General features: G+C 41.6%; 1 protein-coding gene across 4 annotated transcripts in view; it reads right to left on the reverse strand.

Moving 5' to 3' along the window:
* The window catches only part of JARID2 (jumonji and AT-rich interaction domain containing 2), a 210,329-nt gene that overhangs the window by 18,577 nt on the left and 174,347 nt on the right, over positions 1-17,405 (reverse strand). For all 4 annotated transcript variants that reach the window (XM_021553230.4, XM_085571501.1, XM_021553241.3 and 1 more), the window contains 2 exons: positions 8,613-9,630; positions 4,131-4,633 (listed from right to left, as the gene is read on the reverse strand). In XM_021553230.4, the coding sequence (XP_021408905.2) occupies positions 4,131-4,633; positions 8,613-9,630 (1,521 nt within the window). The remainder of the gene's footprint in view (positions 1-4,130; positions 4,634-8,612; positions 9,631-17,405) is intronic.

Raw genomic sequence — 17,405 nt, forward strand, 5'->3', positions numbered from 1 at the left:
TCTTCACCCCCTCACCAGATCCACTGCTCCCTCCCACTGCGCCCCCTGACCGCTCATCTGAGAAACCAGACACTTAAGAACTCTACATAAATTAGTTTTATTATTTGGACTGCTACCTTTCTAGTTTTTCAATTATGAAACAGATCTGCCAAACCACCTCAGCCTTTTCTTGTGTTTAATTTATTTAATAACTATGTCCAAGAATAAACTAGAAAGATCTATAAAAGCAGCTTTCCCCCACAGGCCAAGTCTATCACTCTGCTCATATGGTTGTAACGTTGTCACTTTTTAAACTGAATGCTGCATAATTAGCTTTAGCAGAAAAAGTTTGTGAAATGCCCAGTGCCTGGGGCACTCTGATTCCCATAAACTTCAGAGCTGGATTCTCTGTGATCCAACAAGCAATTTCCTTCATCTTTTAATGCCCTCGCGAATGGTTTATTGTGGCAGCCTTTTACAACAAAACCTCTCGTAAAGCGCCGGGCCCGCACCAAGTCACCGCGCTTGGGCGCAGCCGCCACCGGGGGCAAACCAACAGTGCAGCAGCCGCCTCCTCTCAGTCACTTGCCTCTTCCTCTCATCTTATTCAAAAAAACAAAATTAAGGCCTCATATTCCAAGATTAGCCTTGTCTTTCCATTTTTCAAATAGACAAGAAATAAAGTAGAAGCATACAGCAAGCAAGAAAAAAGAAAGTGGAAAACTGGAACAGTTTAACCCTTTAAAATTGTATATACACATTTCTTCCTCTGCCAAGAATTTAGTGTCTTTTTAGTCTTCTAAAAACTGTAGAACAAATTAAATGGCTGAGGGTTGTCTGTGCTGTTTGGTTGTTTTTTTTAATCTGAGGAATCCTGTAACATTTTCTGATGACAACACAGAAAATAATTTAAAATGCTTTAATGGAGCATTCTAACCAGAACACAAAATGAATTGCAGGGGAGAAAAATACCCTTTCCAACACCCTGAAAAGTATCTCAGCAGTTTGACAACTGTCCTAGGAGCTTCAAGCTACAAAGCAGAGTCTCTGTTGCTGTGACAAGAATAAAGGAAGGTTTAAGAAAAGAAATTCCTATTTCCTCCCCGGATTCTTCTCACATCTGATGCAGGGGACAACCCAGGGGGAGCATCACCACCACCACCACCACCAATCCTGGAGGGAAGGCAAAGAGAAGGACACTGCAAAGCTATGAATGTTAAAGAGATTAAAGCAAACATAAATATGAGCTGAAACCAGAGATTTCACAATAGCCACGGGTGGAAAGGAGGGGCTCCTATTAAGTGGAGTATGAAAATGCCAAGTGTCTCTGGATGAAGAGAGCTCAGCACAGGATTTCCATGGCTGTTCATGGAAGGGCTGGCAAAACTTGTCTTGTGATTTCTTCTGTGTGTCCCTCTAATGAGTCTGCTAATATGCCTTCAGTTTGTTCTGTATGGAAACAAATGCTGCTTTCAGTCAGCACCAGTAACAATTTTTTAAAATATTTTCAGAGCTAAAACTGGGGAAAGAAGTGTGAAAAATCTTGTATCAGATCCTGCTTTGATGTCAGCAGTTTACTTCAGACACTTAGAAATAACAACATTTTAATGGTCAGGTAGAAAAACCACTTATTTAGGAGTAAAGCAAGCAAGCACAGCAGCCTGCAGCACATGGTTAAAAGCACAGCAGGCCTCACAGCCTGCGAAGGAGAGACACTGAAAATAATTTGGGAGTCCTAGCAGAAAGTCAGCCTAATACAAAGGAGATTTACTTTAACCTTGACATGTGATATGGTGGTAACTGCTCCTGGAAGACTGGATGTCTCTTGCTAAAAACAACTCAAGCATGTGCTGACTTGTGAGAAATCCTCAATGTATGGCCTCTTCATAGTCTGAAGAACAGACTTTGTGGACTAAACTGGACTACAGCCATATGATTACGATGTGCTCCCTCTGGCCCTCAAGATATTGATCTGGGCATTTTTCACAGACATGTGTTTGTTGGGATTTTTTTTGTTTATGTGTGTTTTTCATTTTTAATTAGAAGTAGCAATGTGCTTTAAAAAGAAACTATTACAATCCCATCATATGTGGAAATTGTAACATGAGGACAGGTTCTGTTAATGAAATTCAGATTTTCTGAGGAACATGTTATTAGGTAGAGAACACTCCCCCCCATCCACACACACGGGATTAAAAGCCTTGTTTCATTAAATGTCACGAAGCACTCTCTGCTTACAACTGATGCCAGAACCACACTCCCTGTCTTTTAAAGGCTAGTGATGAACTACAGCAATTTTACACCTGGTGGGCTACCTTGGTGCATCAAGCTTGATGCATAATTTCTGTGTCTTGAGGCTTGCTCTAAGTGACATAACCAGTGCTAATGCACCAAATCCTCTTACATGGCTTCATCCTGAGAGCTGTGAAAATGAAGCTTCATTCCTCTCTCTGCACTCAGGCTGACCAGGTATCCCACAGGGCGCTCCACGGCACTGATCCCTCCAGAAATCCACCAGAGATTTTCTTCCCCCTGCCTTCTCCCCAGTCCATTATCTGTGACAGCAGTTCCTAGTCTCTGCACTACAGAGAACATGGGATGGGATCAGAACAGGCAAGCCCCAGTGTTTGGGAAGCTGCTGGAACCACAGTGGACAACCCAAGGCATTCTCTGAGTGGCTCCATGTGTTGCAGCTGCTTTGGTGGTGTGGGGGGAGAGCCCCAGCCCATGGGCTCAGTGATGCTCCTCCCTAACAGCCTCTATGCTCAGGACAAAAGTATTTCTACCTGGTATTGCCAGACTCAGACAGAGTCTGATGCTGCCCGTACTTCCAGTGCTTTTTTGGGTGACCAGGCAGAAATTCTGGGAGCTTTCTGCCTTTTGGGGTAAAGGCCTGGTACTCAGCAAACTCGGACGGTTATACCAGCTACACTTTGCTTGCTTGCTTGCTTTTTTTTTACTTCCTAAATCCAACTAGGATACTGCTCACAAATCTCAATCTTCCTTTTTGAGTGACTTTGTATCTACTGAACTTTGAAGTGGGACTTGCACCAGAAAAAAGAAAAAAGCATTCTCCCACTAAGTTTGAGGTTGTTCATGCAGCAGAGTCAGGGTAAGGTTTATCAAGTTATTCATTTAACTGTCATTAAGCACAGGATATTAAGCACAGAAGTGACACTTCACTATTCACAAAAGCTGCAGTCATTAGAAAAGCTTCTCTCCAAGGGCAGGATGGCAAAGAGATTGCTTTTCAAAGGTGGGATTGAGGCCAGAGTTCCCAGTAAAAATAATTTTTGGGCTGACAAATCATAACAGGCTGCAAAATAAAACTGAAGCAAGCTTTTAAAGCCCAAATTGTGAGCTCATGCAGTCCTAAATAGCTTAACAATAAGTCACTTTGGGCTATTTGGCTTCATTTCCTGGTGATGGAAGTGAGATTGGAAGGGGAAGAACAGCATATTTCTTTACTGGGCACGGACACTCAATGCTATATTTCTCTCAGAGTGTGGCTACACCATTCAACTCAACTCAAAATTACACTGTGAGCTGCAGCGCCAAGTCCTGCTCCAGAGCAGGAGACTGCCAAATAAAATACAGTGAAAGAGTCAGCATTCCTTTGTAAATGGATGTACTTGATATGTGACTGTTAGTGCTGAGCAACGTCTGGCATCGTGGATGAAAATACTGTTTGCATTTCAATTTACCCTTTCTAAATGTAGTAGTTCTAGTGATGTTCATTCTGATGTGCAGCACTACTTCACTCAACAAGATATTTGCAAGAAGCAGGAATGAGAAAGCAGAACATTAAATGTCACTAGAAAATGAAAATAAAAATAAAATCTGTGTCTGCAAGGATAATTGGGCAGAGGTATTCAGGGAGCCTCTTACAAGGAGCTGAAGGGGGGCAGAGCCCAGTGCATCTTGTTGTGACAATAATGCCTCCCAGCTTTTCCAGACATCCTGCAAGAGCCAGGCATATCAGGACAAAGCCACCAGACTGCCTGGCCATGAGAATCAGGACAACTGCTGCCTCAGGGATGGCACTGCAACCCATCAGCTCCCCTCAGCCAGCTGGGTATGCACCCAGACACCACCCACACAGCAGCATCATCGGCTCTACAGAACAGAGTGGGCAGGGCCAGCCTCATTACCTTGTATATACACTTGTGTAAGTCGCTAAGAACTCCCTCCTCCTCATCCTCCTCGTCCTCCTTCGTGGTCTCCTTTTCCTGAGCAAAGAGCCGCCGCCTGCCCGTCTTCAGTGGGACATCGACCTCTTTTAACTTGTTGCGGAAGCCATTTTTGTGAACCACGCCATTGATGAGTCCATTTTTGGGCTCAAACCGGGGCAAGGAATGGAACTTGTAGGCATTCTCTGAATGTCCCTCCAAAGGTCCTTTCCTCTTCTCCAGGATTTCCTTTTCCAGCAAGACCTCCTTCTCCAGTTTCTTGTGCTCCTCAGGGGAGAGGGAGTCATAGGAGAGCAAGTACTGGCAGTAGGCTTCTTGTAGCTTGGCCAGCCTGTCCTGTGCAGTTTTGGGGATGCGCAGCATGTCTGCCAGCTTGTTCCATTTCTTGAGGTCAGTCACTTGCTGCATCCCCCCCATCTCGTTGATCAGCTGGACGAAGCAGGCCAGGTCGAGCTCGCAGCCTCCTGGGGTTCACATGTGCCAGGCAGCAGAGGAAGGGAAAAGGGAAACACAGGAGTAGATTAGGATTAGATTAGCTGTGGGCAGCTCATGTCAAATGTGCTACCAGGCTGGGCACACAGGGGATGTGACGGCTCCAGGTACCTATGTGCCTCCTGCTAAAGAGAGGCACACACCACTGTTTTGCCAGCTTAATTCATTCACAGGCCGCATTCTGCTACTTGCAACAGTCTTCCCTATGATCCAGTTTCCTCTCCTCCTTGAGTTTCATGCCCTTCTTTTCACCCCAAGCTATTTCCTTGACGTGCATGCGTGCCCTGGTCATTACCACTGGCTGGGCAGATGAGGGCTGCCCGTCTCTGTAAAAGCCCACACACCCTCACCCATCACCAGTCCCACATCTGGCTCATACCAGGAATAAACAAAACCACGGTCAAGCTGGGGTACTGGTCATCAGAAAGACAAATACCTATCCCTTCTGGAGGTGAAATAACAATTATCTAATATCTGCACAACACCTTGAATGAAGTTAGTATTTAAAAGGAGCACAATATTAATTTCACTACAGGTAATAAAATCCATATAAAAATCAAAGGGAGGCAAGGGGTTGTTTGGGGTTGGAGCCTGCAACTGCATAAAAAGTTCCAGACACATTATTCTTCCAGTCTGAGGCCATCCATATTTTATACTCCATTCTGGTTTTGTATGTTTTAAGATGACTAGCACATTTCACACTCCAGTCCAAAAATAAAATTAAAAAAAAAAATTTTAAAAAAAGATTATACAAACTGCAGCATAAAAAGCAGCCAAATGGATGAGGAACAATAAAAGAATCATAAATACTCTGAAAGCACAGAAATAAATAATCAGTGGAAAGAGTGAAGAAACAGCCCAAAGACCACCTACAATTCAACAAGGCGCTGTTCAAGGAAAAAAGAGAATTAATACAAAACCAGCGTCAACATCTCTTGCCGCCACACTGTCTCCCCTTTGCCTTTGTCTCTGAGAAGAGTAAAGAATCATCATGCCATAGCCATTTCAGAGCACTCAGAAATGCTACTGCAACAGAGGAGGGCAAGAAGCAACATTATTGTAAATATTTACTGTAGGATGCACAGCTACATCATCTTAACTCATATCATCTTGCCATATTACTTTTTCAAACTACCCTGTGCTGCATTTATACTGCCCACACAACACAAGGCAAAGGTGTTTGGCTGCAGACAAAACCAAGCATAAGGCTTTGAGTAGAATATGATATAGGTGGAGATAGGACCACGAGGTAACAGATTTATTCTATTTAGTACATTTGGGAATAGGGTGGGGGAGATTTTAAAAAGGTCTTGAAGCTGAGAAAAAGTGAACACCATTGGGAGAAAAAACAAAATGAGTTCGGAAAGATTTCTTTCTTTCCTCTTTTATCTTCCTTACATAACACAATGTAAACGTAACTTTCGAGATGGCTCCTTTTTGGTTACTTCTTTTGTCAGTGGTCAGTGGTCAGTGGTTTCTACGTGCAGGCCACAATAAGCTGAAGGCATAACTCAAGAGATGACTTTCCATGCCAGCAGATTCAGCAATCTGCATAAAGTTGGGTAACATACTCCCAAACTTAGAAAGAAGTGTGACCCAGATTTACCATTATATGTTTTCTCCAACACATACTCAGTTTAAGGTCCTAATTTCAGCACTGTTGAAAATTCAATTTTATCCTGCATCATGGAATGATCACTCATAATCACTCTGCAATATTAGAGCTTGAGTAGCATTTCATTCAACCAGAGCCTACAGCTAAGGTTTGCAAAATGCTCTCAATTATAATTCCATTTCACACAGTCATAACTTTTGGAAACATTTATATCTCAGTCCAGGATTGACCTATGCTTGCTGCTTAAACTTTCCTTGAAAGACTGAAGAGAAAAAAAAAAAAAAAAAAAAGAAAAAAAAAAAACCAAAACAAAAAAACAAAAAGAAGGGGAAAAACCCAACAACAACAACAACAAAAAGGAGTTCTTTAAAAGCACCTATAGCAAAAAGGCTTAAATAGGAGATCTGGCACATTATGCAGAAGCAGTGTTTAACATTATTTATTTTTAATTGCCTTAATTTCCCTAAGTTAGGAATATTTTTAAATTGCTTAGTGAGCAAGCTCATTTTAAAAACAAAAATTTTAATTCTTCAGGTATGCACTTAATACCAAATGTTGGCACTACACAAGCCATTGGCAAAAGTCCCACTTACTTCAATGGAAATGTGATTTGGCCTGGAGAGAAGGGTTAGGTATGCATGTCTACTTAAATAAGTGTACATTTATCACCACAGATTATTTTATATGTTTCCTGATTGAACCAACAGATTTTTCCTCTTTGTGCACTGATGATCTTCAGCTTCTTTTCTCCATTTTGTTTTTGATTTTAAACACAGGATAGGTAGGAAACTAACTGCAGAAAGCATACATAGGATGCAAATTTGTAAGAGATCACTGTTTGCTCTGGTTATATGGCACCCAACAGAATAGAATCCTTGCCTATTCATTAGGCTCTTAGGTGCTTAAATAATACAAATAATTAACAGTAATGCCATCTTAATGCCAAGTTAAGGTATTTCATTAAAAGTTAACATTGTTCCAGGAGCGTTAATCGAGCTGTCTTGCACATTTTCTTCTCTCTCTTGCCAATGTAAATGTAATTCATTATTCTTTTCCATTAGCATACAACCATTGCATACATTAGGCATACAGAATGTTCATTTATTGCTGCTTGAGTGATTTTAATTTTCAGATTTCCTTGAACATTTTTGCATGGCTATTGCAACGAAGTACTAACCCGTCGTTCCTCCTCCTTGAAATTTTGTTATGTCTCTGCTGTGCCCTGCATCAGTTCACCATAAAGGCTGCAATAATTTTGTATGCTTTTATGCATTTTCCCTCACTTGCCATATGTGATATAAAACAAAGTTTAAAAAGAAGGAGGTGGGGGAAAGAAGTGTTGTGAATTGTTTAAACAGAAAAGCATGTCCTTTAATCCAACCAGTGCTGAAAGCTGCCTTGGGTCAGATAATGCCTCAAAGGCAAAACTCAAGCTTTGAGTTGCAATACGCAGGTCATGCTAGCTTGTGTCTCAAAACACCTCAAAAACAAATGGAAAAACTTACAAAAATCAAAAACACAGGTTTCTTACAATGTAGTGTCTGCAAAGGCAGTAGAGATGGAGGTAGCTCATCCAATAGTTCATTTGTATGCTGCTGTTGTCATGTTTTTACAAACTATTGTCACATTTTTGTCACGTGTCATATCTGACAGCAGACCATAAACCAAGAATTCTGTTAAATAAGTGATTCTCACTCAGGCATTAGCCCTGGCAGACACCTGCTGGGAGAAATAATGAAACCTCCATTTTGCAATCAACTACGTTTTACTGCCTATTCTTGACACTTAATGGTTGTTAAATGTCAGCAGGTCACTGCAAATTTGTGATTTTAAGTGTCTGAGTACCCAAACACAAGTCAGTTCTGAGATATTTTCTTTCCCCTTTAGTTAAATGTTTTTAAAGGAAGAGGCGGGGAGAAAAATGTATTAAAGCCTGGCAGCATTGCAACCTGTTAGGACAGCATCTTTGGAAAGGTCCAAAAAATATTCTGAAACAACCTTTAAAACAAGGCTATCACTATACACAGTCATACTACCCACATAAATAAACAGCAGGGAAAGAAGAAAATTTTAAAATCTGCACACCAAGGTCCCATGGAGCAGTTTCCTTTTACCCTGGGTCAAACAGGGATGAAAATGGTGATATGAAGTTGACCTGGAAAGCTTCCTGACAACCTACCTGCATCATGCCTGGCCAGTGGAAAAAGAGAGAGAGTCAGAACTCTGCAGTTCTCTGCAGAACAGGGGTTTGATTAAGCATAAAGGCAAAAAGAGCATAAAGTCGTATATGCACACTTGCAAGCAGCGGCCAAAAGCCAAGGAATCACAGCTCTTACCTATGAGTGGGAGTTCATCCATGGTAATGCCCTGAGATTTGAGGTGCTTCTTGATACAGGCCAGCCGCTGCACGTTGGGTCCCCAGCGCCTGCCTAGCTTGTGTATGTGCTGAATCTGTGTCACAAACCGCATTTCATCATTTAGCTTGCACTCAGGTCTCCAGTCTGGAGGAGGAATCACCCTGCACATCCCATACTTCTCTACCTGAGCTCGGACTGACTCAATGTATATCAGTGGGTCATGAAATTCCTTGGTGGAGGGCCTAAGGATGGGAATCTCCCCCAGCATCCCCCACCCAGACTTACTACTGCCCTTTTCGTGCTTTCCCATTGAGTCTTGTGGCTTGTGCAAGGACTCCGCTTGAGAGGTAGAACGATTTTCACAGGAGGCATTTTCAGTTTTGCCATGTGCTTGTTTCCCTGGCATACTCTTTCCAGCAGTGGCTCTTTTCGGCCTATTTCTTTCCAAACTCTTCTCTGGCACTTCCTTTCTAAGATGTCCATTCAGCAAAGGCTTTTCTACTGCTGCCTTTTTGCTGACAGCTTCTGCCAAGTTGACGGCCCCTTTCATTCTCTTGGTGGGCGACTGTATTTTGTCTATGTGATTCGTCTCTTCCAGCCTCCTCTTTGAGTTGCGCAGCCCCTCCCTTAACTGTCTCCCCACCTCCTTAGTGCATGTCTTTTGGTTCAACTTGCCATTGACTTTTACACCATTAACAGCGGTATTGTTAGACTTGGATGCTCCAAGGGATAGCACCTGTTTGCGGGTTTTTGCATTGCTACTTTCTATTTTCCCTGAGATTGTGTGGTTGACAGGTGAACTGGGTTTGTGGTGATTTAGTTTGGTTTCCTTGACCAGTTCTTTCTTGGCTTTGGTGTATGTGACAGTTCCCTTTGTCACTGTTGCAGTGTACTTCACAGTTTTGGACGGTGAAGGTCTGACTTCTCTCATCTTTTTGGCACTGGCTGCATTTGCACTCGGAGATGACATTCGAGTGACCCCGTTGACTTTAGAAACCTGAAATGCCAGAAGTGTTGTAGGAGGAGCAGAAGGAAGGAAACACAAAACAGAAAAGCAAATTAATAGTGTGACCACTCAGCCCCAGTTTCCCATTTGCTGGACAACCATATTCTGCAGTCCTGACTCCTGGCCTCGTCATACAATCTTAATATAATGGTTTGCACACAGGCAAGAGAGAGGACAAGGCATTGATAATAATAAAAAAACCAAAAAATACTGGGTTTTTAAAAAAAATTTACCAGAAAGCCCCCAGTCTTGCTTTCAGAGGGTACTAAGCCTCTGACATTAGGAAGGGTGAGGTCCCTTGCTTGCACTACTCCCGTCCTTATCTACCAGAAAACTGTTATGGGATTACGAAACACAGATAGTCTGATTTACAAACTAATACCTTCATTACCTCTTTTCCTGTCCCTCAAGACTGTCTCTCCACCCCCCACCCAACCTCCTTTACATGCACACGCATTTCACCACTTCTTAGCAGACAAAATAGGCAGCATATATTATCTACTCTAACTGGCATCTGCACATTTTCAAAAAACACACCGAGATTCAAATCAATTTACTTTCTATTTATGCATACATACAAAAAGAGAAGTGGAACACATTATGCACCCAATAGATCAGCATGGTCATGAAGGATCCAGTCTGTCATACATACTAAATATTGGGCAGCATGTTGTTGCTGAAGTAGCTATTTTGAAATTTAAAAAATGTATACAGTAGTCCAATGGAATTTTTTTTTTAAGTTTGGTATCTGGGCAATGTTGCTGACACATATTCTGTTAGATCATATTGTGTCAATGCATATTGTGTCAATTGCTGGACTCTGCTGCTTTCTGTCAGACATTTAAACCCAGTTATGAGACTAGAATTTGTATTTTAACTACAAGATGTGTTAAGGACCAAAAGCAATCCCCATTTACAAAGGGAATTGAGACAGCTCAACACTGCCAAAGCTAAACCACACTACTAATAAAAACAAAGTTCAAAACTCAAACAAATTTCAGCATTTACACAACTTTAAACATTGACTCCTCACCTCTTTAAATGACTGTGAGCACAGAAAAACACATCCAGAAGTCAGAAACATTGATAAAAGTGCTCAAAGTGAAAGCATACAGTACAATCACCCCTTATCAGCACTCAGGTGAGTAAAACCATTTCCTGCAGAGTTGTAATACTTTCTCCTGTGGGATTTTGAAATCCTTGCCAAATCATGGCAAGGCATGGCAGCTTCTCTCAAATAAATGCAAGAACTGCAGTCTCTTATATAATAAGGATGATAGAAAATAAGGACCAAATAGAGGCTGAAAATACTGTGCTATGCTCTTGCATGCAGTGGCTTGTGGAAGGGAAACTGGAACCTGAGGATTCTGCAAACACACACATACATACACACATGGCTTTGTGAGTGTGTTCATGCACATTTTCTCCTCTGTACTCCAGAAACTGGAACAGGAGTAATGATCTTTTAAAAAACATCCATATTCTTGTCCTTCCTGTGCTTGCAAGGTAGAAACACTTAAGGAAAATCCAGTTAACTGATGACATGAGGTTTTACCTTGAGCTTTTCAAAGATGTATGAGGTATCGTCTGGAAAGCAAACACTTGCAAACAGAAATGCATTTACCCATTTCCCTTGAAATTTAAGCAGTACTCCATATTTCAAATGCAGGCCTGGATTTAACTTTTACAACACTTCTTCATGCTGCAGAACAGATATGGGTAGAGAGCTGCTGAGACATGGCTTCTTGCCTGCAGCAGTCACAACAAGCCTTGAACATCCCTGGATTTACAAATAGCTAGGAATATTGATTACGGATTTCACCTAGACTAATAAAGAAGAATTGATTGAGAACTGGAAGGGGAAGGTAATCTAGGTGACAGTGATCATGAAATGGGTTTTAGTATTTCTAAGATGTGACAACAGTAGAGAAAGGACAGCAGACTTAAAAAAAAAAATAACAAAAAGCCCCCAGAAACAAAACAAAAGCAAAGAAAAATCCACCTGAAAAAATCCAAACCAAAGCAATTTCCACTCAAAGAAAAGGCATAAAGCCCAGGCCATTATGGCTGTTCACAAAGTTCTCTAACGACTGGAAAATTAGAAAATGATCACAGTAAAAAGTGGTAACACAATTATGAGACTAAGGGCAACTATATAGGAAAAGGAAAGGCACATATTACCATCAGAAATACCAAGGAGCTAAAGAAACTTCAGTTAGTAAGAATCTAAAACAGAAGGAAAAATATAAATACCTTAAAAATACAAGATAACAAACAATGGAAGAGATAAAGCACCACACAAGGAAGGAGAACAAATAGCCTGATTAAAGTGTTCCTACTTCTTTTGCATTAACCTTCACTAAAAGTGCCACTGACTAAATATTTTTCAGGTACAGAACATAACCCATTCAGCAAAAAGGGTAGGATAGCAACCCCAGTAAAGTAGAAGGTATGTGAATGACTTAGTGCATGGCTCCTGGAAATATGCAGGGGGCAGACAGAGCCTACCTAATTTCCAATCCTAAAATAATTCTGGAACAAATCACCAAACAGCTAATTTGCAAACACAAATTACTACAAAGTAACATTTAGAACAAAACAACAAAACCTACCCAGGTTTTTGCCAAAATAGCAAATCAATCAAATTTAATAATCTTCTGACAGACACCTGGCTGAGCAGTTAAAAAAGCACCGCTGCTGCAGCAGGATTCCGGTCCTGGGACATTCCATCAAACTCCTGAGACATACTTAATCTAAAGTGGCATCACAAGGGACTAAAGAAAGTCATCCTCAAGGATAAGTTTTCATTCTTATAGTTTACTGTTGTCCTGGGAGGGCACTTCACGTTATTTCTGCAGGCACTGGGCTTTGCCTTGGTTCTACCAAGTATTTTCATGATTGTAAAATAGTGTAACACACCTGGAAGGAAGAGGCTGTAATCACATAGGACAAGATCAAAGTTATAGGCACTCTTGAAGAACCTATTTCAGAACATTTCTACAGTAAGAGGAAGTTCTATATTTAGGAGGTGCAAATCATATACACATAGGGGAAGAACAACATTTGGGGACTGCAGTGAGCTGCAAAATGCAATGGCAATACAAAGCGCACAAATCACTTTCTGAGACCTATTATTAAGGATGTTGAAAGCAAAGGGTAGGAGCACAGGCTTTCCTAAGGAGAGCTGGACCCAGCACTGGGGCCACGCTGAGAAAAGTTTAGATAGAGGAGCAAGTCCAAAAGAACATAAACTGCTCAGGTATTTGGAAAATAAGACTGTTGCTGAAAAGCCAAGAGAGCTGGTCTTACTCTGAAAGAGATTACTATGGGACAACTCTTTAACAGTCTTCTGATGCAGCAGGAGTTCTTCTGAAAAGAGACAGTAAATGCTCTCTCCATGTTCACTGGGAAAAGCAGGAGGGAAAAAATCTCGTTAAATGTCTACAATGATGAGGCACAACTAGGAAAACTTGCTCATTAGTTGAAAAGGAAAACACTGAAAGAAGCTGTCAATGGACATTGTGGAGTCTCCTCTACAGGAGGTTTTCAGAAGATTTCAGGAGGCTAGAGCTGTATTACTGTGCTGTCAAGTATAATGAAGACAAAACCTCAGTGTGAGCAGTAAGGCTGCATGGAGGCAACTTGTCACTCCAGCCTGCTGATGACTTTTTCTGAGGAAGTTGTGACCAGTAGTCTGAAGAACCACCTGGGGCACTCCTGCAGCAAGGGCTGCAGGAGTGTAACACAGGGGCTGAGAACAGAACACAGTAAAGTGCTCATGGGAAAAAGGCAAATACCCTCACAGCTTCTATTCACAGCAAAGTATGTCATGAGCACCATCAGCTTTAAGACAGAACCTCCAATCCTAGATGGTAAGAACAATATTTGGAATTTTTATTCAAACTTATCATGGAGTCTAACCATTAACTCAGTACTGCCAAGTCTACCACTAAATCATGTCTGTAAGTGCCACACCAAGTGGCCTCTTAAATACCTCCAGGGATGGAGACTCATCACTTCCCTGGGCAGGCTGTTCTAATACCTGACCCCTGCCATTTTCAGCAAAGAAACTTATCCTAATACCAAGTCTAAACCTACCCTGGCACAACTTGAGGCAATTTTCTCTGGTCCTATTTCTTGTCATCAAGAGGAAGAGGTTGACCCCCACCCCCCACCTGGCTACAACCCTCCTTTCAAGCAGTTGTAGAAAGCGGTAAGGTCACCCCTGAACCCTGTTTTCTCCAGGTTCAACAGCCCCAGCTCCCTCAGCTGCTCCTCCTCATCAGGCTTGAGCTACAGACCCTTCTCCAACTCTGTTCCCCCTCTCTGGACACGCCCCAGCCCCTTAATGTCTTATGGTGGGGGGCCCAAAACTGAGCCCAGTAATCGATACTTGTGGCCTCACCAGTGCTGAGTCCAGGGGGACAATCACTGCCCTGCTCCTGCTGGCCACACCATTGCTGATACAGGCCAGGGTGCCCTTGGCCATTTGGCCACCTGGGCACTGCCGCCTGCTCTTAAGCCACTGTCAACTAGCAACCCCAGGTCTTTTCCTGCTGGGCAGCTTTCCCACCTCTCCAGATCCCTCGGCAGAGCCTTTCTACCCTCAGCAGGTCAATATTCTGTGTGTGAAGTGACTGAGGGTGTTCTCAATCCCCTTGCCCAGGTCATAGGTGAAGATGTTGAGCAGGACTGGCCCTAGCACTGAGCCCCGGGGAACACCACGGGTGACCAGCTGCCAGCTGGATGTAACTCCACTCACCACCACGCTCTGGGCCCAGCCATCTAGACAGTTTTTAACCTAGTTAACATCCACCCAAGCCTTGAGTAACCTATTTCTCCAGGAGGATCGTGTGGGTGGTGGTATCAAAGGCTTTACTGAAATCAGGGGGAAAACATCCACAGCCTTTCATTCATCAACTAAGTGGGTCATCTAGTAGGAATAAAGTGACTGACATTAGCAGTACATGATCCAAAGTCTTGAGCCAAAGGTGAAACTAGGGATATGAATAATCTTTGCTTTTCAGCTATGTTCCTAGTTTTATAATCATCTTCAGACCACTCTTCCTTACTGAACAGTTGTCCTGCAGTAAAACATAGCATGATAAATTTTTAATTTTCTTGTCTTTATAAAAAAAAACTGGGACCAGCACTGTCTTGCAGCAATTGGTTTGCTAGATTTGAACTATATACACACCTCTGCACAGCACCTAGGATTCAGCCTCCAAAACCATACACAAAAAAACCCAACCTGCTAGATAGCAACCACAGTGGTTAGAGCAACATTAGCAACACTGACAACAGTTTTGGTCCCAAACAAAACCAAGTTATGAGACTGATCTTGAATTCATTCATAAAAATAGTTGTGTGCTTATGAGTAGTGCAGAAGTAAATTACTATATTAGGCCAAGAGAGGGCCCCATAGAACTACATTTCCTTTGCTCACAACCCTTTAAAGTAGGAAGACACTGGAAGATGGCAAAGGAGAAACCAAAAGAGACAAGGAACCTGTAATAAGTGCAAGGACACACCAGAAGATAACAGACAAAAAAACAAAAAAAAAAAACAAAAAAAAAAACCACCAAAAAAAAAACCCACAACACAACCACTAAACAAAAAAACAAAAAACCAAACAAAACCAAACAAACAAACAAACAAACAAACAAAAACCAAACCAAACCAAAAAAAAAGAAAAAGAGAGGAAAAAAATAAAATCTCTGGTATTTTCTAGTGCCCTGTGGAAGAAGGAAGAACATGTGGCTGGCATCCTGGGAGAAAAATCTCCTTTTGGAAAATACTGAGAAAGTCAAAGACTCAGGACAACAGCAAGAAATATAGCAATGTCCAATAACTGGTAAGTCTATGGTCGTGTACAAAACTAAGGCTTTCTGTCAGGCAAAACATATAATCCACATTTAATTAGCAAGAGTCACATTTTCATTAAGATTTGTAATTAAGTACTTATGATACTGAGGGTTGCAGAAGAAAATTTAGGTGCCTAACAGTGTCTTAGGAAGACAAAAAAAAGAAAACCCAAATCATCTTGACTTAACCACCCCCCCCCCTCCATTTTGTGAAGCCTGGGGACCACCCTTGCTGATGTGTCCATGTAGTGTGACTGCTGGTTGTACTGCATCCCTTTAAATTTTTCTGCACTGTGTGTAGCACAATCAAGAACATTTAATACTCTATGAAGCAAAACCACTTGGATTATGGACAGAACTGTTCTACTGTTGTCTTTTTCTTTCAAAACTACCTTCAGAAGTGGCAGCAGTTGACTTTCTCAAAAGTTTTAACCAACCAAACTCTGATGATACAACTTTAAAGCATTTCCCATTAGGTTAAAAGAAGTGTTCCATTAGGTTAAAAGAATTAAGAACTGCATTCTTATATTTTGGGAAATTTGCTCAACACCATGAGCTTATGACAGAGCATGTCACAGCAAGGACCATAAGATACTGGTAATCACAAAAAAGAAATCCAAAAGGATGCAAAAGAAGGCAGACATTCACACTTTGCCCTTAGATAAGGGCAAACTGCCACGTGGAAAAAAGAATTTAAGTCTTAGAGAGGTAGAGACACACTGTAAATAGCCTTCAGGGTCTCAAATCTGATTTAGAAGGTAGTACAAATTCGGTGGAGGCATTTCAGAACTTAAACCACCACTGAAATACACAGCATTAAAGATTTCCTCAGCAAGAACACTGCTTTTCTTTTAGCCATTTTTAATTTCCAAGCCTGTGACTCAGAGGTGCCATTTAAAGGCCTTGACAGCCCTCTACAAGATGGCAATTCCAGCTCCACTGAAGACTAGGTCAGCCTACTTAGAAGAAAAATCTTTAGGTGTCAGCAAGTAAAGACTGTCTCCAATCAGCCTGTTGAAAATTCATCACTGCAAAACAAGCAACCAATCAACAAAAAAACCCAAACCAAAACAAAAAAACAACAACAAAAAACTAAAACCAAAACAAAAAACAACCCAAAAAACCCAAACCAACCAAAACAACAACAAAAAAGTTAAAAAAAAAAAACCAAACAAACAAAAAAAAAAAAAAAACCACTCGCCACCAACCAAATCAACATATTCCACCCCCACCTCTCCCCACCCCACCCCAGAAAGGCTTAAGTGCAGCAAGTGTTCTGTATTGCACTGCCCTGGTGCAGCTGCTCTGCTAGCCCAGCCTCAGCCTGAATAAGGACAATCGCAAGGACTGAAAACTGATATGCTAAACTTTTACACCTGAATTCAAGTTATGTTGAAACAAATCTCTTGCTGAATTTTTTTGCTAGCTTTCAACCAAGTAACATGTAACTCTAAAAATGTCTCCCACCTCCATCGTGAAGGAGGCAATATTTTGGAGCATCTTGTTTATGCATCAGATGAAACATTTTTTCCTAGACTCTGACGTTTGTGCTGCCCATGTGCAAACCAAGGCACCTAAGTGCAATGTCAGGCTCTCCAGAGCACCAGTGAGCCCTTGAGATAAGCCACACAGACCAGCTCCTTCTTCCATGTGGCACTGTCAGCAGAGTACCACTCAGAAAGGTTTCATAAACAGCAATGTGAACTTTACTCTTTCATATGAATATACCAGATAATAAAAAGACAGGGTTGCAAAGCACACTTTATCATACTGACTTCCCACATATATATTTTCCTTTTTTCCTTTTTTTTTTTTAAGCATTGAAAATTAACATCCCCTTGCTCCAATGGATGCTTTTGAGGATGTCCACATTCAATCTACACCAAGCGGTGGAGAAAGGAG

Source organism: Lonchura striata, chromosome 2, assembly GCF_050655825.1.
Source record: "Lonchura striata isolate lonStrDom1 chromosome 2, ASM5065582v1, whole genome shotgun sequence".
Taxonomy (NCBI): domain Eukaryota; kingdom Metazoa; phylum Chordata; class Aves; order Passeriformes; family Estrildidae; genus Lonchura; species Lonchura striata.